The following is a 19797-nucleotide window of genomic DNA, read 5'->3' on the forward strand; positions in this document are numbered from 1 at the left end:
GTGAGCCTTTGTGCCCTTGAAATTAGGGACAGTGTGGACAAAACCCAGGAGCAGATGGAGCTAAAGGACATCACTGGGCAGGGTGGGGGGTGGTTTATGGGGGATCAGGGTTCTACTGTGTATAACCTGTAAGGATCCTCACTTTACAGAGGAGAAACTGAGGCTGGTTAGGGGACACGATGTTCTCAAGGTTGTTAGAGCTCTGGGACCTGGCACTTTTCCTGGCCAAGGTATTTGAGCTCTAGCTGCCCCAGTGAGACCTGAGCTCATGTTTGGGCTGCAGAGCCTCCTCCAGCCACAGGGGACAGCGAGGGGCAGGGGTGAGACTACCTTCCCTGCAGTCATCCTTGCTTCTTTCCTAGGAGGGTGAGCGGCGATACCGAGAGGCCAGTGCCAGGAAGAAGATCCGCCTGGACAGGTGGGTGGGTGGGTGGGGGTACTGTGTCTCTTTATGGTTGCTCATGGGCTGCACCAGGGCTGGTCTGTGCAGCATTTCACCACACACTGGTCTTATGGCCATTGTTCAGGCGGATACACTGAGGACGGAGGGATCAGGTGGCACAATTACCAGTCAGCATTGAACCTACATCCGGGTGATCTGAAATCCCATGTGCATCCCCTGACTCTGCAGCCTGATGTGGCAGATGAAGAGACACAGTAGCTCAAGGACTGAAGCCACTGTGAACTTTCTTACACACTGTAGACTGCTGGAACCCTGTCTTAGGGCCCACACCACTGTGAACAAGAACCGCGTGTATAGCCAGACACCAGTGGCAAACACCTATAATCCTAGCTGCCCAGGAGGCTGAGATCTGAGGATCAAAGTTCAAAGCTAGCCTCAGCAGATAAAGCACAGGAGACTCTTATCACCAGTTAGCCATCAAAAATCTGGAAATGGAGCTGTGGCTCAAGTGTAGGGTGTCAGTCTTGAGTGAAAAAGCTAAGGGATAGCACTTAGGCCCTGAGTGCAAGTCTCCATACTGGCACACGTGAGACACACACAGACACAGACAGACAGACACACACACACACACACACACACACACGTATTTCTGAATCATTTGCCATGTGCTATGCAGTGTTCCATACCAAGACAGGGAGGCACAGGGTGTACCCCATTTGCAATGGAGTAGAACTGGACCCTCCCTCCCACCCTGCCTCCCTGGCCGGTCCCCTCTTAGCTGTCTTGGGTGCTGTCCAAGGCCACATGCTCTAGCTGCTATTTTCTGGATTCTGTGTGTCCACCCTTCTCCACAAGGCAGGCGTCACTACCCTGCCGGGCCCAGGCACTGGCTGGTGGTGAAGCGTGTGGACAGCAGCATACTTCCAGGAGGCCCAAGCTGTCATCTTTCTTTCTTCACAGGAAGTACATTGTGTCCTGTAAGCAGGCAGAAGTGCCTCTCTCCGTCCCCTGGGACCCAAGCAACCAGGTAAGGCCCATTGTTCCAGGGGTGCAAGGGGGCCCTTTACCACCTCTGTTGGCCTGAGTGGGCTGGGAGGGGACCTGAGGGACTGAATCTTCTACGCTGCCTCATGATGTCCCCATTCACAAAGGGCTTGCCTGTGTCCCATTTAGCAGGAAGTGCAGTGGCTTCTCTAGGGTCACATGGAGGGGCTGGACTAGTCTGGACTTCCTCTCCCAAAGCCCAAGGTCTTCCTGCAGCATCTGCCCCCTTCAGGGGTCCAGTTCTCCCTACACCAATATGGCTGGACTCTGGAGCTCTGAAGTCTGGAGCAGTGGGTATCTTTCTGTCTGTGTGCTCTTCCCAGGTATACCTGAGCTACAACAATGTGTCTTCACTCAAGATGCTTGTGGCCAAGGACAACTGGGTTCTATCCTCGGAGAGCAGTCAGGTAGCTGACCGCACACCCATCTTAACTCTCCTTCTGAGTGTCCAGAGTGGTCAGTGGCAAGTAACAGAGCTCTCTTGGACCCCTTGTGTAGGGAAGTTCTTTCCTTCCTTCCTCCCTTCGTTCCTTCCTTCGTTCCTTCGTTCCTTCCTTCCTTCCTTCCTCCTTTGTTCCTTTTTTCTTTCCATCCCTCCTTCCTTTCTTTGTTCTTTTTGATGGTACTGGGGTTTGAGCTCAGAGTCTCACTATTGCTTGAGTCAACCTCCAGCCTAGTTTTTATTTTATTTTATTTTTGTGGGTTGTGGGGCCTGAACTCAGGGCATGGGTACAGTCCCTGGGCTTTGTCACTCAAGGCTAGCATTCTTTGACCCACAGTGCCACTTCTGGTTTTCTGGGGGTTAACTGGAGATAAGAGTCCTACAGACTTTTCTGCCTGGGCTGGCTTTGAACTGTGATCCTCAGACCTCAGCTTCCTGAGTAACAAGGAGTATAGTCATGAACCACCAGCCGTGTGTGTGTGTGTGTGTGTGTGTGTGTGTGTGTGTGTGTGTGAGAGAGAGAGAGAGAGAGAGAGAGAGAGAGAGAGAGAGAGAGGGAGAGAGAGAGAGAACTTGGGCAGAGAGTACTTGGGCTAGAACTTAGGGCTTGGGCAGTATCCCTTAGCATTTTCACTCAAGGCTGGCACTCTACCATTTGAACTCCAGCTCCACTTCTGGCTTTTTGGCAATTAATTGGAGATAAGAATCTCATGGGCTTTCCTGCCCAGGCTGGCTTTGAACCGTGATCCTCAGATCTCAGTCTCCTGAGTAGCTAGGATTATAGGTGTGAGCCACTGGCACCCAGCCCCAGCCTACTTTGAAGATGGAGTCAAATGAACTTTTCTGCCCATGCAAGTTTGGAACTGTGATCCTCCAGATCTTAACCTTCTGTATCTAGTATTATAGGCATGAGTCACTGATGTCTGGCTGAGAAGTCCCAATCTTTCTCACCCCAATCTTTCTCACCCCAACCTCTGTCTACTGTTCTCCTTGCAGCTACTTTCTCCCTCACCCTCTACCCTGGTTCTATGGATCACCACAGGTTGGGGGCTCTGCCACTTTAAAAAATTAGCCTATGTTAATTGTATAAGGAAGGATTTCACCGTGACAGTTCCATACATGTAAGCAATTTATTATAGGCAGTCTCATCCCCTCTGTCACTCTGGGCTCTGCCACTCTTGTCAGTGCCCTTCTACAAGTCACTCCTCCACCTAGGAGTTGGAGGCAGAGGCTCTGAGGCTCCATTGTACTGTGGCCTCAATCACTATCCTTTAAGACACTTCTTGTTCATTTGTGTGAATTCTCCCCCAGGACCATTTTTGCAGGGATATAGATGAGGCTCAGAGAGGTTCATCACTTGTTCACCATCACACAGCAAGCCTGTGGCTGCCCTAGTGTCCTCTAGCCTTGGCCTCCAGCATCCCACACAGCTGACCTCAGTGTAGTCTAGGAAGGGACATAGGAATGAGGCCACCCTCTGTCCTCTAGAAAGGGGCATAGGAATGAGGCCACCCTCTGTCTCTTGCAGGCCCGCCTGTATATCCTGGAGGAGGATAAGTTCCTCTCCTTCCACATGGAGATGGTGGTACAAGTGGATGCAGCCCAGGCCTTCCTACTGCTCTCTGACCTGCGACGGAGGCCAGAGTGGGACAAGCACTACCGGTGAGGGCCTGGTGGGGGCGCCGTTGGGATGTGGCAAGGCCTGGCAGGGTGCCAGAGGTCTCCTGCTGAGGGTATCCCATCCTGTGCTGAGCCTGCTGGCGGCCTTCAGTGGGCTTGCACATAAAGTGGGCAGAAGCTGTGTGTAAGGTTGCAGGTTTTGCTTTTGTGTACTTCTATGCATATGCATTTTCTTATGTGCATGCCTCTGTGTGTACACGTGCGTCTGTGTGTGCCTTTGTGCATACATGTGTGGGTCCCTATGTGTGTGCATGGCTATATATAAGTTTCCTGTGTGCACACTCATGTTTGTGCCTGTGTGCCTTTGTGTATATATACATGGATATGTGTGCCTCTGTGTGCTTGTATATGTGTGCTTGTGTGTGTTTGCTCGTTTGTGTGACTGCCTTTGCATGCCCTCATGTGTGTGTCCACTGTGGCTGGGCCCCACTTCACAGGGGGTGAAGTGCCCAGCACAGAAGCTGCTTAAGGAGCCTACAGCACCCAGGGAACTCCCGCAGACCTGCTCTCCCCCTGGGGACTAGTGTGGCTCCCAGTCCTGAGGTCTAGTCTCTCCATAGGAAGGTGGAGCTGGTACAGCAAGTGGATGAGGATGATGCCATTTACCATGTCATCAGCCCTGCTCTCGGTGGGGACACCAAACCCCGGGACTTTGTGATCCTGGCCTCACGGCGGAAGCCCTGTGACAATGGGTATGTGCCTACTTTCTGTGGGGTGCAATAGGTGGTCAGAGTGGAGGCCTCACCTCTCTCCCCAGGAAGGGCTCATCAGCTTGAAGTCACAGCTCTGTTTCCCATGGTATAAAGCCCCAACCTCACCAGCCTTGTGGGCTGCCATGCTTCTACTGTGGGCAAAGTGGAAGGTAAGGGCACATTTCCTATCTGGTCTCTTATGCCCTAAAGCAGGGTTATCTGGGGCCCAGGTGGCAAAGGCTGCCTCCCTCAAAGCCACACGTATTCTCCTCTTGTCTCTTGTCTTCTGAAAGCCTGTCATTGCAGAGGCTGCCAGGAAGTTCCAAAAGCACCTAGTTCTTCCCTGCATGTCCATGGTGGAGGAGCTTCTAGTCCATAAGAGGCACAGTGATTCTGAGCAAGCCAGGTGCTGCTGGCCTGTAGGTGACTCCTCAGTTCAGCCTGGTCCTGAGCCTGGCATCAGGCTTTGAGAGGAGTTGCCAGGGAGGAGAGCAGGACCTCAGCTCCTTCTGTGGACAATCCCCACATCCTTCCCATTTTGTGCCCCTCCAGGGACCCCTATGTCATTGCACTGAGGTCAGTCACACTGCCCACACATCGTGAGACTCCAGAGTACCAGCGTGGGGAGACCCTCTGCTCCGGCTTCTGCCTCTGGCGTGAGGGGGACCAATTGACTAAGGTGAGGCCCAATGTCTCCTCTCCACATGGACCCATCCCAGAGTCATTGGTATATAGCTGTTGTTGGGCTGGAATTCCAGACCTGTTCCTCCATCATCCTCCATCTCCTAGCCTGGGGCAAAGTAAGAGTGTCAGAGGTGAACAAAAGGGGTGCCATAACTCAGAGACCCCTGTAGGGGCTTTGAGAAAGCTCTAGATGTGGAATGTAGATGGCCTAGGTTCTGATCTCAAATTACACCTCATTCACATACTTGTTGGCTCCCTGTCTAGGAAGGATATATTTGTCTCTGAGGGCCCAGCAAAGCCTGTAGTCAATGCTAATTGAAAAGGCCAGGGGAGGCTAGGTACTGGTGGCTGCTCAGCCTGTAATCCTAACTACTCAGGAGGCCGAGATCTGAGGAAGTGGAGCTGTATCAGCGCACACACAACAATAATGTCCTCCCCCTGGAGCCTTCCTAGGAACATGAATTTTGAGGAGTAGACTTAAGAATATGCAGGGAAAACTGGCCCTCATTGGATCAAAGCCTCTGACAGCCCCCTGGAATATCCTAGGCAGGGGCCCTGTCAGGAAGCACACCCAAACATTGTAGTGAGAGATAGGTGGTCACGTGACAGTGGGCCCAGCCAGGGTTGCCATTTTAACACACAAGTACCAAGGCGCTGTGCAGAACAAGCCCTAAACGTGTGTCTAAGGTGGCTGTGGTCCTGGTACCTTGACTTAAAAGATTTTGTGCCAGGGTCTGGAGACCCAGTTCCTGCCCTCCAGGGCTTGGTAGGTGATGGGAAAGGTGCACCATGACAGTTCAGTATGTGGTGGCAGCTAAGATTTTAGCACTGAGGGTTTGGGGGAGGCCATGCTTGCCAATTGTGTTGCTTTGTAATTGACTTCCATATGGACCTGGGTTGCTTGCCCTTACAGTAAAGTGTCAAGACTGACTCTCCTCCAGCCCGATGCCCAGGGCTCCCTTATGTTCTCCCACCCCACTTTCCTGAGGGATGTTTCCTGGATTACAGGTATCCTACTATAGCCAGGCCATTCCTGCTCTTCTCAACTACGTGACTGCCAACGTGGCTGGCCTGTCCTCGGAATTCTACACCACCTTCAAGGCTTGTGAGCATTTTCTCTTGGGCAACCGTAATGACTTGGCCCCCAGCCTCCAGACCCTCTAAATATTCCCTCCACTCAGCCCAAGGACTCACAATGCGTAGAAAAAGCCGGAAGTATTTATTTGTTCTGCTTCCCCACCTTCCCAAGGAAGCCTTGACCCTTGCAGAGGTCAGCTGTCTCAGCACTGGTTAGCTGGGAGATCAGTTCCTGCCAATGTCTGCCAGCAAGTCTTTGCGGTACTCCTGGGGTAGTCTGTAGTAGATTCGGGTTTTGTCCACGGCCCTGGCTGCCAGCAACCCTGCCCGCACAGCTGCATAGCTGCTCCCAGCAAAACTGTCCTGCAGTGTGACTGTAGCCCTGGGGGAGGATGCCAGCAGCCTGGCCACAACTCCCTCTGGGCTCTGGCTCAGTGCTGCAGCCTGCAGTTGAAAGGACACAGGTTGCCTGAGTCCCTTACACAGCTCCAGCATATCAGTGATCAGCTGCTCTCTGTAGCCACTGCCCAACACCTCCTCTGGCCAGCCAGGTGCCACAGTCACATGGGGAAAAACCTCAGTCACAGCTGTGACTAACTCTTGACCAATCACATGACCGGGGGACACAAAACTTCCATGCGAGATTGTAGCCCCTACCCACACAGGTCGAGGCAGGCGGTCAAGGGTAGAGAGGTGTGCTAGGATGGTCAAGGATGGCAAGAGGGCTGCAGGATCCACTATGTGCACGTGGATGCCCCAGCGTCCAGGGCGTGTGGCCAACTGCAGCAGGCACTGCTTCAGGGTCAGGACAGAGCCACCTGGGACAAGCACAATGGGCACAGGGTCTCTGGCTGTTGTTTTCTGGAGGCCAATGTCCAGCAGGATCATGCCTTCTCTATCTGGAAGAGGCAATAGATCCAGGGGTCCAGGTTACCATAGGATGCCAAAGTCTCTTGTAGAAGGGGCAGTGGAGGATGGAGGAGAGGGTCATGGGGACAGCCAAGGAAGAAGAGCTATTGCTAGCTCAGTAGTAGAATCTGCTGATCTGGGCTTGGGTTCCAGGTACTCTGCCTGCTATCTGTCAGATCAGCACGGATGAGCTGCCAGCTCAGCTCTTAACCTTTATTTATGACACTGCCCTGCACCCTGCACCCTGCTCCTGCTCCTTGCAGAGCCCCATGCTCTTTACACTGCTGTACTGCTTCCCCCACCCTTCTTTGTACCCAGTGTATGGATGGCATGGGCTGATATTGCCACACACAGGCCAGCCCCGCTGGTTAGCCTGGAGCTCCGAGGCAGTGGGCACTCACCAGGGATGGTAATTGTTGTTCCACTATTGCTGTGAACTTCTGGAACCAACCACTCCACACTCAGACCATCACCCCATGGCAGCTGGAGAAGAGGGACCAAGCTGCTGCCTGTGTAGTAGGTCCGCTTCCGTGTGTCATTTACTGTGGGATGCAAAATTGGCCAGATGAAGTGGCTGCCATTCAGGGAGTGCCTTCTGTATACCCAAAGGCTACTGCATTCCCCCTAAGCCTTACCTAGCTACCCACGGGGTAGCCTTCACGTCCACCTTTGCTAGCTAGAGAGAAGTGATTGGTCACAGGGTTGCTGGGATTAGAACTGGATGGAACCAGTCAGAGCTGGTTGGCCCCCAAGCTGGTATCATCCCCCGTTCCCTTAAGTGACTACTACTGAGTCTGATGTGACCTGATATGAGGACAAGGGCTTGCCTAGAAACACCTGATCAGGGGCTGGGAATATGGCCTAGTGGCAAGGGTGCTTGCCTCCTACACATGAAGCTCTCGGTTCGATTCCCCAGCACCACATATATAGAAAATGGCCAGAAGGGGCGCTGTGACTCAGGTGGCAGAGTGCTAGCCTTGAGCGGGAAGAAGCCAGGGACGGTGCTCAGGCCCTGAGTCCAAGGCCCAGGACTGGCCAAAAAAAAAAAAAAAAAAAAAAGATAAAGTAGAAACACCTGATCATTGATTTGTGGGCATGGAGAGGGTATACGGTGCAACAGCGGTGTGGCCCACAGAGGAACCATGCTAGCATGGAGAATATATGAGGTTTGGAATCTTCCTATAAGATGATTACATTCAGTAGTGGTTCTGAGCCTCCTGGCGTCATGAATTTATGAAGCTTAGACAGTTTACTTCTCAGGAGCTGGAACATGAGTGGCTACTCAGATGGTTTCCTGCCTTCAGAGCACCCAGGATTTTTCTCTTCCAGTGCTCCTCCCAACCCCCAGCTCTGCTCCAGTGCCTACCTGTAAGCCTTTCCTGGTCAGAATCCAACCCACATATCCCTTCCCAGGCTCCTTACAGGCCATCTGCTTGAACTGGGACAGGACTGGCTCGAAGAGGTCATAGTAGACTTGGTGGGCAGCGGTGTTGTCCCGGATGTAGAGAAGATCATCCACCGACACAGGGTCGTTGGCACCCTGCCACAGTGTCAGGGAGTACCTAGATCCAGAGAGCAGTTGGCTCAGTCTTTGTCTGATGCCACTCCGGTGCCTAGAGGTGGATGCCAACTGGGCCCAGGGGTGGAGCACCTACCCTCCAGCTTCCCACCAGCCCCCTCTTCCCTGAAAGCAGAGGTCTTGGAGGGAGGAAGTACCCACTTGGAGTGCCTATTTCTGAATTACCCACTCATCACAGCCCTCCCCCTACCTTCTCACTCCCTTCCTATAATAGTGGGCAGTCAATCACCAGGGATATGCAAGCCAAAGGCAGGACATTGGTGATAGACTTTAGGACTATGCTGTCCATGGTCATCATTTGGAATCTTTCTGAGCCTGGTAATGAGTTGGACCCAGTGGGGGGGTGGTGACAAGAGTTTGTGGGGTTCTCACCTGTCAGATTGGCCTAGTAGCCAGCTGAAGTGAGGCCAGGCAGCTCGTACCATGACTGCTCGCAAAGGGAAGGTGACTCTCTGAGGTTGATCTCCCAGCAGTGCCTGCATCTTTTCCACCATGGCTTGAGTGTAGGTGTTGTTCGGTGACACATAGAGAGTGGTCCAGCCCAGCGACAAGGTGGTCTTAGGATACTTCTCCTGGACCAATGCCAGGAACCTGCCAAAAATTGGGACCTCCTGTCTTTCAGAGCCACACTGCCTGCTTCCTTTCTCGTGAATTCTCAGAGCTAGGAAGAAGCAGGGCCTATTGAATCTGTGACCTAAGGACAGCAGCAGATTCCTAAAGAATAGAAGGGGCTTGCTCATAGTTCCAACAACAAAAAAAGGCATGCACTTTGGAGTCAGGGAAGTCTGAATTCAGGTCCTGACTCCTATTGGGCAAACCCCTCATCCCAGGGCTTTGAGAATCCTCCTATAGACAGGAGACTGGATCACAGCCCTAAGGTTTACAGATTTGGGCTCTGCCAGATGTGAGTCTCTGAAGTTTCAGATTAAAAAAGAAAGTAAAATGTTATTTTACTTGAAATTTTCTGATGAGAAATTTAAAAGGCAAAGAATGTTGTCCCCTTTACTTCTCCTACATGAGTATAATCAGTACAAGAAGATAAGCCATTATTTATCTTGGGCTATCAAGTGCATTTCTAAATAGCTGCTTTCCAAATGCATCTCAGAAGCACAATAAATACTGGATTGACAAATAAATAGGTGGATGGATAGAGGCAGAAAATGGAGGATAAAGATCATGTAGGTTAGGATGAATGTTATAGTGCATGCCTGTAATCCTAACATTCAGGAGGATCCTAACTACAAAATGAGACCTTCTCTTAAAGCAAAAACAAAAAACACACAAAAAAAGGCTAGCTCAATTATAGAGTTCCTGCCTTATGCATGAACCCCTAGATCTAATTCCCAGTACCCTACCCACACACAAAAGGGCAAGTTCCTGTAATTTAAAATGAATAGTATAGAGCAAGGCAAGGAGTAACATTGTCCAAAAAGAAATGTACTCATTACCTGATTTATGTAACTGTAACCCCTTTGTTCATTACCTTTATAATAACAATTTTAAAAAAAATTAAATAAAAAAATAAAATGAACAACACAGTTCCTGCTTCACTTTCATTGTAAGAGTTAAATGGTGTTCTGCACGTAAAGCGTTTGAAAGAGTGTCTGGGAGACATAATAAACACGCAACAAAATGAACTTACATTATTGTAAGCTCTCACATCTGAAAAAAGGGAGGAAAAGGCACCCCTAACTTGGCAGGGCTGCAGGGGGATCAAGTCATCAACATCCTCTCTCCACATGGAGCCCATGAGGCTAGTGTGTGGGAGGGTCATGCTTGGCAGGGCTGGGTTCAGGAGGGCTGGGAAGGAGCCAGAGTTCTAGACTTTTCTAGCAAGCCAAGTCCTGTGCTTGCCACCAAGGAGACAGAGGACTTGGGCCTGTGACAGACAGCCCACCAAGACCAGGCCTGTGCTGGGAAGTGTGTGTGTGTGTGTGTGTGTGTGTGTGTGTGTGTGTGTGTGTGTGTAGGGGGGAGCTCACAGGAAGTCCCTCAGCAGCCTGGGATGGGTCTGAAGGCAGCTTGCCTCAGCAAAGGGTCATCAGAAAGGAAAGGGGAAGAGCTAGATGCTTGGTTCAATGAATAGAGCTCTTGCAGAGAGAGAGAGAGAGAGAGAGAGAGAGAGAGAGAGAGAGAGAGAGAGGGAGGGAGAAGGAGAGGGAGAAGGAGAGAAGAGAGGGAGAGGAGAGAGAGAGAAAGGAGAGAGAGTGTGTGAGCGAGCACGGGAGCGCGCACACAGGCCTTCAAGGGAGAGACTCAAAGGTGACACAACATGGTAGGTAGGACCGGAGGCAAACTTGACAAGGTCCCCTGGGGTTAGATATTGACAGAGGAAGCATGGACACTCACTGTATGGCGTTGACCTCAATGGAGATGGGCACATTGGGGCCTCTCAAAATGTCTGCATTGATCCACACCGGCCTCCGGACTCTGCCAGCTTCTGTCAGCTGCCGCAGGAGGTCCAGGGAGCGACCCACGGCTTTGATGCTCTTGAAGTCCAATTTGATGCCTGTGGGGAAAGGGTCAAAGGCTTGGGAACTGGAAGACATGACTACCCTTCAGGACTGTGTGTGTGTGTGCGCATGCATGTGTGCACGTGATGAGGGTCAGGAGAAAGTGGGAGACAGACCCTGGCAGGGTATTAAGGATGGGTTTCTAAACAGGCAGAGCTGACCCAGAGAACAGCAAGTACCATCCATGGGGTTGAAACACAGACAGTTAATGAAAAGGGACTGCAGTCAATGCCCAGAGCAGACTTGAGAGGACCCTGGGCCACCACCAGAGCCTGTAAGAGAAAGTTCACCCAGCCTCTAGGAAGGGGTGACTGCATAGAGAAAGGACCCAATATGATGAATGCCATCTTATCTGGATGGTGAGAAAAGGGTAGGAAGTTAGAGAAAGACGAAAGCTAGACCAAGACAATAGGGAGCTATGGAGGATTAAAGCAGGAGAGAGGCATTGACAATACTGGCCTTTTGGAATGAGCACTCAGGTATCAATGAAAGCAAGACTAGAAGGGCTAGATCTGGGGAACAGTCAGTGAAGAAGGAGGTCCAGGAGCAAGGTGACATGGTGTGTGTGTGTGTGTGTGTGTGTGTGTGTGTGTGTGTGTGTGTGAATGTGGCAGGTACAGCAGCTGGGTGGTTGCTGTGGAAGAGTGTGAAGGGAAGGCCTAGATTCTGCGACTGGCTATAGGACATGAGGGGGAGTTGGGCTTTGAATATGCGTATCTAGATACATTTTCCAGGAGGCATACCCTGATCCTTATTCGGCACTCTGTTTTACTCTGCACTGCCAGTCACGTCTCATCTGGGTCCACCCTTGACCTCCCCATCTCCCCCAGTGCTCCCTGGGTCTGGGCATTAAAACATTGGGAGAAAGCTAAGGTGAGCAGCACGGGGTGGGGCCGTCCTTGCTTCTTTGTGGAGGGCTTTCTTCCTGAGGACCAGAGGATGGAAATCTGGGCAGACACAGAGGGTTCTTACTCTTCTGAGAAGAAGCCAGAACAGTCTCCAACCAGTTCTGTAGTGTGTTGTCGCTGTAGATGTCTGGGGGGTGGGCCATGATTGGCACCCCGGTCTCGTTGACTGTGTTGAGCCCTTCCACAGTGACATCCGCTTCCAAGGCCATGGCATCACCTGTTGAAGAGTCAGAGCTCATCAGTGCTATAAAAAGGCTACAACTTGGGCTGGGAGTATGGCCTAGTGGCAAGAATGCTTGCCTCCTACACATGAAGCTCTCGGTTCGATTCCCCAGCACCACATATATGGAAAACAGCCAGAAGGGGCGCTGTGGCTCAGGTGGCAGAGTGCTAGCCTTGAGCGGGAAGAAGCCAGGGACAGTGCTCAGGCCCTGAGTCCAAGGCCCAGGACTGGCCAAAAAAAAAAAGGCTACAACTTCTCACCAACATGTTACACACTCCTTACAGGATACTGAAACCTCTCACCCAAGGCTAGCACTGTACCACTCCAGCCATACCTCTACTTTTTGGTGGTTAACCTAGACTTTCTTGCTCTGGCTACCTTTGAACTACCATCTTCAGATCTTAGCTTCCTGAGTAGCTAGGAATATAGGTGTGAGACACTGGTGTACAGATCTGAGTTTGTAATTTTTTATGTTGCAACATTGTAACCCTTTTTGTTTTCTTCACAACCTTCCATACATCTCATTAAAACAAAGAAAAAGGCTGACAATACCTGGTCCAGGATGTAAACTACAGGGACCTTTTGATTGTTTCTAGGGTTTTTTGTTTTGTTTTGTTTTTTTGCCAATCTTGGAGCTTGAACTCAGGGTTTAAGCACTGTCCTTTTGCTCAAGGCTAGCACTCTACCACTTGAGTCACAGCTCCACTTCTGGCTTTTTCTGTGTATGTGGTACTGAAGAATCGAACCCAAGACTTCATTCATACTAGGCAAGCACTGTACCACTAAGCCATATTCCCATTCATCATAACTTTTCTGAATTTGTTTTCCTTCTATAAAGAGCTCTCCATGAAACAGGTTACACAGTAGTCCCTGGAGAACCACTGTCCTATGTGGATTTTTTTTTGTCAGCCATAGGGTTTGAACTCAGGACCTGGGCACTATCCCTGAGACCTTTTGCTCAAAGCTAATATTCTACCACTTTGAGCCATTAGCTCCACTTATGGTTTTCTGGTGGTTAATTAGAAATAAGAGTCTTATGGACTTTCCTACCTAGGCTGGCTTCAAAACATGGTCCTCAGATCTCAGCCTTCTGAGTAGTTAGGATTATAGGCATGAGCCACCAGCGCCTGGCCTATGTGCTTTTTAGTGGGGGTGGGGTGGGGGTCAAGAGAACACCTGGCATGTGAGCTTCCAGCAATCCCAAACTGCTTTGGCAGTCAGAGCTCATCCTAACCTGCAGTTCAGATCTCTGGTTTCCTTAGCTCCTGAGGGCAAAGGCCTCCTTAGCAGGGGAGGTCAGCACCTGCCAGGCCGAGGGTGGGGTGGCTGGGAGCAAGTGTAGAGTATTGCTGACTTTGGAGTCAGTTGTAACTGTCCAAGTCCTTGGCTTGGAGCTCACCAACGACACAACCTACGTGGGTGCCTTAGCCCGCAGCCCCATTTCCTCATGGTGGTGATCAGGGTGTCAGCCATGCCTCCTCTCCACACCCCTCCCCCCATACCCACATACCTCCTCACCCCAACCCAGCCTGCCAGTCCTGGCAGCTGTACTTACTGCTCAGAGCAGCCTCCATCTTCTTCTTGCTGTTGGCTGCATGGGACCAGGTGACTAGCAGCCCATCCCTGTGACTGATAAGGCCCATGCTCGCCAGGTAATCCAGCATGTCTGCATCTGGGCTGCAGACAGCATCTTCCTCACACTCTGGAACTAATATCAATGAGTCTATTAAATCCTACGCAGCCCAGGATCCTTATTTGTCATCCCATCACCCTCCCTGGGCTCCACTGGGTACACAGCACTCAAGCAATAAGAGATATGCCTGCCCAGAGCCTCTGAGGGAATAAAAGGGACCTGGGTGCTGGCCTAGGGCAGAGAAGGGGACATTTAAGGGGGACCATGAAGGAATAGTATACATTTGACAAGAAAAAGTGAAGGAGGAGCCAGGCACTGGTGGTTTGTGCCTGTAATCCTACCTACTCAGGAGGATAAGATCTGAAGATCACTGGCTGTTCACAGCCAACCCTTCAAAGCCAGCTCAGGCAGGGCAGGAAAGCCTATGAGACTCTTTATCTCCAATTAACCACTCAGAAAACTGGAAGTGGTGCTGTGGCTCAAGTAGTAAAGCGCTAGCCTTGAGTTAGCCTTGACAGTGCTCAGGCCCAGAGTTCAAGCCCCAAGACTGAATTTTTTTTTAAAAAGAGGAAGAAATGATGGATTCTGGACTGAAAGAACAGCATAACAGATGGCCATGGGAAAGGCAAAGATGTCTAAAGGAGTGGCTAGAGGGTGACTCACATCTGAAATCCTAGTTATTCTGGAGGCTGAAATCTGAGGATCTCTGTTTGATGCCAGCCTGGGCAGGAAAGTCCATGAGACTCTTATCTTCAATTAGCCAACAAAATAATCAGAGATGTAAATGTGTGTGGCTCAAGTGGTAGAGTGCTAGCCTTGAGCAGAAAAAGCTATGGAGACAAAGCTGGGCACTGGTGGCTCATGCCTATAATCCTAGCTACTTAGGAGGCTGAGATCTAAGAATCATGTTCTAAGCCAGCCTGGCAGGGAAGTCTGGGCGAAAGAGCTCAGGGACAGTGCCCAGGCTCTGAGTTCAAGCACCATGACTATAAAAAGCTATGGGACTTGCCTAGTGGCAAGAGTGCTTGCCTTGTATACATGAAGCCCTGGGTTCGATTCCCCAGCATCACATATGCAGAAAAAATGGCCAGAAGTGGTGCTGTGGCTCAAGTGGCAGACTGCTAGCCTCGAGCAAAAAGAAGCCATGGTCAGTGCTCAGGCCCTGAGTTCAAGGCCCAGGACTGGCAAAAAAAAAAAAAAAGAAAAGAAAAGCTATGGGACAGGGTCCAGGCACCAAATTCAAGCCTTGATACCAGCACACAAAAATAGATAAATAACAAATAAGTAGTCATTGGCCTGATATGGATAAGATAGAGAAATGGGATAGGGCAAGGTTGGAAGTGTGGGCAAGGAGGGTAGAGGGTGTGAGGAGAAGAGGGTAGTGGTGGGAAGTCAGAGCCTCAAGGCTGAGGGTGGGCACAGGCAGGAGACCCTGGGAGGGCAGTAGATGCTGCAAGTCCCTGGATGAGGAGGATCCCTTCACGGAGAGGACACAGGGTCAGCTCAGGGTACTGATCTGGAGCCACCCAAAGAGGGAAAGTACTGTGAGCATGGGAGGGAGGTCTGAGCAGAAGGCTAAGATCTGGTGACCCTCAGCAACTGGTGAGGGGACTGTTCGTTAAGGATGGGTTTGGCTAAGTTTGGAGTATAGAGGAGACAGAGCAGAGGATGGGTCCAGATGTCTTGGTAAGGTAAAGATGAACAATGAGAAAGCCAGTCAGAATGGCAAGAGGAGGAGCTCCTACCTGGAGGTTTGTCTTGTTGAAGCACGAAGATGAGGACCGTTACAATGAGTGCCACCACCAGGGCTGCACTGACACTGGCCACAAGATTCCACTTCTTGCAGGGCATGGTGGTCTCTTTGAAGAATGTCCCCTCCCCAAATCCTCTCTGGGATCCTTGTGGCAGGGAGCCAGTAGGACACAGAAGCTTGCAGCAGCACACAGCTCTCACTCAGCCTGGCCTGCCAGCTTTTGTATTTATAGAGGCTGTCTCCAAGAAGTTCCTGAAGTCCCTCCTCCCTCTCCCGCCCTCCTCCACCTCTTGCCCTCACCCTCCCTACATCTCAACAGGCCAAGCAGAAAATCCTGTCATTCCCCCAAATGACCTTTGAGCATAGCTAGGGGCAGTAGGAAGTATTAAAATCCAGCCCCACAATCCTGCAGGTCAAACTTACTTGAGATGGGGAGGTGAGGGACCTGGCTCAACCTCTAGTTTCCTGGGAGTAAGTACTTGGCCCTCTCTGGGCTTCATTTGGTCCTTGTATAAAAGGAAACTGCTGGATTGGATGTTCTCTAATGTCTCTCTAATGTGTCTACTAAATCTGTCTTCCCGCCCTGCCCTAGGGAATCCAAGGGTTGGTGGCCTGGACAGATTAGATCTGCCCTAGGGACATAGATTTTCCTTCTATCTCAGTCTGATAGATTGGACTAGAATTAAACTGATTGCATGGCTTGCTGGCCTTGGTTACTACTAACCAGTCCTGGGCGGGGACTGGGTTCCCTCTTCATGCAGAGGGGATCCTGGGAGAGTGGGGGGGGGGGGGCCCAAATGGGAAATAAGTTAGGGACTTCCTCTACCCCAGGAACTCTGGAGTTTAACAGACCCCAGGGCACCTGTAATGAAGGTACTCAGGGACTTGGGTTTAAAGAGGTTCACAGGGAAAGCATGCAGAGCCTTGGTGATGGAGGAGCAATAAAGACACATGAAGGCCAAGCTGATCGCATTTTTCTGCTTTCATTAGTAATAATGACAAAATATATTTACTGATCCCCTATGTTATCATTTCATTTACTTGTCAACCATACCCCTAGTGGTTGTTACAAGCATGTGATTCAGGAATGGCCACTACTTACCCCAAGTCACCCCCCTGTCACATGCAAATACAGGCCAAGATGCCTCTAGGTCTAGCTACCTGGTTTTATGGCATAGGTTGGCCTCCTCCTGTCCACACCCTTGACAGTGGGAATGTTGCTTTGTGTGTGGGGGGGGGGGGGAGCAGCGGCGGGGCAGGGGGGGGGAGTTATATTATTGAACAGCTAAACAGGACAATCTCTTTTTGAAAGTTCAAAGCCTAGTCCTTGTAAAACATGAGGGCTCTCCCTGGACTTTAAGCTCTCCAGTCTTGTCTTGGGTGAGAATTGTAGCTTACTTTGTGTCCATGACACTTCTGAGGGAGGCACCATCACCTCCTCTTGCAGCAAGGAACCGAGATGATCATCAGCAAAGCTGGGGTGTAAATCCCCGGTTCCAGCCCAGCAGGCAGTGAGGGGCCCATCCACTCTGAGAAGAATGTCCAGAAACTCCCGACCCACCTCTATGTTGGCAAGATGAATAGCTAGCTCCTCATGCAGGGAGAGTTTGGAAGGGCTTTGAAGGACTTTGGTCCAGTTGGTTACCTCTTGTGCGGTGTACATAATCAAATTATTGAGCATTTTATCAAATTACACACATACAGTGCCGCAAGTTTGTAGGACAGGAGCCTGTGGACTGCCAGGGATGCTGGCATTTCAGCATTTAGAAGTGTCTGTCCCAGGGCTGCAGAGGGGCTCCTGGCTGTCTGAATGTCAGGCTTAGAATGGGACAATGGGCATGCAATGGGGCAGGAGCCAGGAGAAACCTCAAACTCCTGAGGATGAGGGGGAGCTCAGAAGAGACCTAGTCTAAGCTGACTTGAGGACCATGGGCCTGGGAAGGGACACTCCAGGCCCAGTAAGCTGTCAAAGTTTTTGGAAATATTGCAATATGGCGCAGCTGAACAGCCAGTGGAACACAGTGTGGAAGATGGGAGATGAGGCTGGGGAGGCAAGCAGGGCTGGGTGAGTTTGACAGTTTGGCTTTGGCCTGGAGAGGAGATGGGCAGTGCCTATGGGATGGTCAGAGAGAGACACGTGTTTGGTTCTGCACCTTGGGCTAGCACTCTACCCCTGGAGCCACACCTCCACGTCTGGCTTTTTGGTGGTTAATTGGAGATAAGAGTCTCTTGGATTTTCCTGCCCAGGCTGGCTTCAAACCTTGATCCTAAGATCTTAGCCTCCTGTATAGCTAGGATGACAGATGTGAGCCTCCTGTGCGGGCTTGAGAGTGGTGTTGGAAGTTGGTACTGAGGAGTAGCTGGGGAAGCACCCCAGGCATCTGGTTTTAGTACCACTCATCCCTGCCCCATACAGTAACATGACTCTCTAGAAAGTTTGAGTTTATGGGCTGGGGATATGGCCTAGTGGCAAGAGTGCTTGCCTCGTATACATGAGGCCCTGGGTTCGATTCCCCAGCACCACATATACAGAAAATGGCCAGAAGTGGTGCTGTGGCTCAAGTGGCAGAGTGCTAGCCTTGAGCAGAAGGAAGCCAGGGACAGTGCTCAGGCCCTGAGTTCAAGGCCCAGGACTGGCCAAAAAAAAAAAAAAAAAGAAAGTTTGAGTTTTAGGCCCTGTTACTGGGCTGCCTTGATAGTCCCCCTGCCCCCCACCATCCCTGCCCTTTGATATGTCACAGGGGAGGAGAAACTAGGGTGCTCAGGAGGCTCCATGTTGCAGATGTGAAGCAGCTGTGCCTACATCTTCCCTGATAGAGAGCCCCAGGCCCCTGGGGGGCCCCATAACTGTGGGAGACAGATTACTGTCCTTCTCTCCAACTGTTGTGGGCCTTCCTTCTCCCCCAGAGAATCTCATTATAGTGCAGGGAAATGAAGCTCGAATCCTTGCAGTTAGAAAAAGGATTCAGTGTTCCAGAATCCAGAATCCAGCTTATAGACACTTGCTCAGCACACTAATACATCAATATTTTTCAAGAATGAAGATTTTTTCAAGAATGAAGGTTTTTTTGTTTGTTTTTTGCCAGTCCTGGGCTTGAACTCAGAGCCTGAACACTCTCCCTGAGGGTTTTTTCTTGTTTTTTTTTTTTTTCTCAAGGCTAGCATTCTCCCACTTGAGCCACAGTACCACTTCCAGTTTTCTTTTCCTTTTTGTTTTTGTTTATATGGTATTTAGGAATTGAACCCAGGGCTTTGTGCATGCTAGGCAAGCACTCTACCTACCTACCTTCCTTCCTTCCTTCCCCCCCCCCACCGCCTTTTTTTTTTGTTTTAAGGTTGTGGATCTTAGACTCAGGATCTGGGCGCTGTCCTTGAGCTCTTTTGCTCAAGACTAGCACTCTACCACTTTGAGCCACAGTTCCACTTCTGGTTTTTGAGTGGTTAATTGGAGCTAACAGTCTCACAGGGACTTTTCTGCCTATCCGGCTTCCAACTGTGATCCTCAGGTCTCAGCCTCCTGAGTAGCTAGGATTTACAGGTGTGAGCCACCAGCACCTGGCTTTTTTAAAAAATGAAAATAGGGGCTGGGGATATGGCCTAGTGGCAAGAGTGCCTGCCTCGGATACACGAGGCCCTAGGTTTGATTCCCCAGCACCACATATACAGAAAACGGCCAGAAGCGGCGCTGTGGCTCAAGTGGCGGAGTGCTAGCCTTGAGCGGGAAGAAGCCAGGGACAGTGCTCAGGCCCTGAGTCCAAGGCCCAGGACTGGCCAAAAAAATAAATAAATAAAATAAAATAAAAATGAAAATAATGACATTAATTTTAGAATTTGCTAACTGAAGTACAACAGTTAAAAATGACTAAAGTAGATGTAATGGCAGATGAGGCAGAAGGATTGTGAGTTGGAGGTTACACAAAAGACCCTGTGTCAAAAAAAAAAAAAAAAGAAAAAAAAGGCTAGAATAACCCTGAAGACTAGACATAGATGCACATGTAACTTCAAGCCAATAGGAAGAAGAAGGAGATAGAGAAGAAAGACAAGTTCATGGACTCAAAAGGAAGCAGATGACACAAAGTATGTGAAAGGAGGTGCTTTGGTACCAACTCTCCCTCTGCTAACAGTTCTGCACTCTGGACAAAATTCAAAACCAACCAGATGCTGGTGGCTCACACCTGCAATCCTAGCTACTCAAAAGGCTGAGATCTGAGGATCACGGTTCAAAGCCAGCTGGGCAGGAGAGTCCATGAGACTTAT

At 50.6% G+C, this 19797-nt stretch overlaps 2 protein-coding genes across 4 annotated transcripts in view; one reads left to right on the forward strand and one right to left on the reverse strand.

The window, feature by feature from the left end:
- Acot11 (acyl-CoA thioesterase 11) overlaps positions 1 to 7784 on the forward strand; it is a 45271-nt gene extending 37487 nt beyond the window's left edge. For both annotated transcript variants that reach the window (XM_048351390.1, XM_048351392.1), the window contains exons 10-16: positions 363 to 418; positions 1364 to 1430; positions 1771 to 1854; positions 3418 to 3551; positions 4130 to 4261; positions 4814 to 4940; positions 5954 to 7784. In XM_048351390.1, the coding sequence (XP_048207347.1) occupies positions 363 to 418; positions 1364 to 1430; positions 1771 to 1854; positions 3418 to 3551; positions 4130 to 4261; positions 4814 to 4940; positions 5954 to 6109 (756 nt within the window). In that variant the 3' untranslated portion in view covers positions 6110 to 7784. The remainder of the gene's footprint in view (positions 1 to 362; positions 419 to 1363; positions 1431 to 1770; positions 1855 to 3417; positions 3552 to 4129; positions 4262 to 4813; positions 4941 to 5953) is intronic.
- Positions 6146 to 15768, reverse strand: Fam151a (family with sequence similarity 151 member A). Of its 2 annotated transcripts, XM_048351394.1 has the most exons (10): positions 15549 to 15768; positions 14907 to 14910; positions 14007 to 14018; positions 13710 to 13856; positions 11996 to 12148; positions 10860 to 11019; positions 8883 to 9101; positions 8354 to 8493; positions 7333 to 7473; positions 6146 to 6921 (listed from the first exon to the last, which is right to left on the reverse strand). In XM_048351394.1, exons 1-10 carry the CDS (start codon positions 15636 to 15638, stop codon positions 6248 to 6250), a joined length of 1740 nt encoding a protein of 579 aa, XP_048207351.1. In that variant the 5' UTR covers positions 15639 to 15768; the 3' UTR covers positions 6146 to 6247. The 2 variants fall into 2 exon arrangements, with proteins under 2 accessions (XP_048207351.1, XP_048207350.1); XM_048351393.1 differs by lacking the exons at positions 14007 to 14018; positions 14907 to 14910 and having other exon boundaries at positions 15533 to 15767.
- Between the last annotated feature and the right edge of the window lie 4029 nt (positions 15769 to 19797).

The sequence above is a fragment of the Perognathus longimembris genome, chromosome 7 (genome assembly GCF_023159225.1).
Source record: "Perognathus longimembris pacificus isolate PPM17 chromosome 7, ASM2315922v1, whole genome shotgun sequence".
Taxonomy (NCBI): Eukaryota; Metazoa; Chordata; class Mammalia; order Rodentia; family Heteromyidae; genus Perognathus; species Perognathus longimembris.

Coding starts and splice junctions, on each gene's coding strand:
- Fam151a (XM_048351394.1), bottom strand. CDS start 15,638: ATGCCCTGCAAGAAGTGGAATCTTGTGGCCAGTGTCAGTGCAGCCCTG. Junction 8,494..8,882: donor CTACTAGGCCAATCTGACAG/GTGAGAACCCCA, acceptor CTCTGGATCTAG/GTACTCCCTGACACTGTGGC. Junction 7,474..8,353: donor CCAGTTCAAGCAGATGGCCT/GTAAGGAGCCTG, acceptor TGCATCCCACAG/TAAATGACACACGGAAGCGG.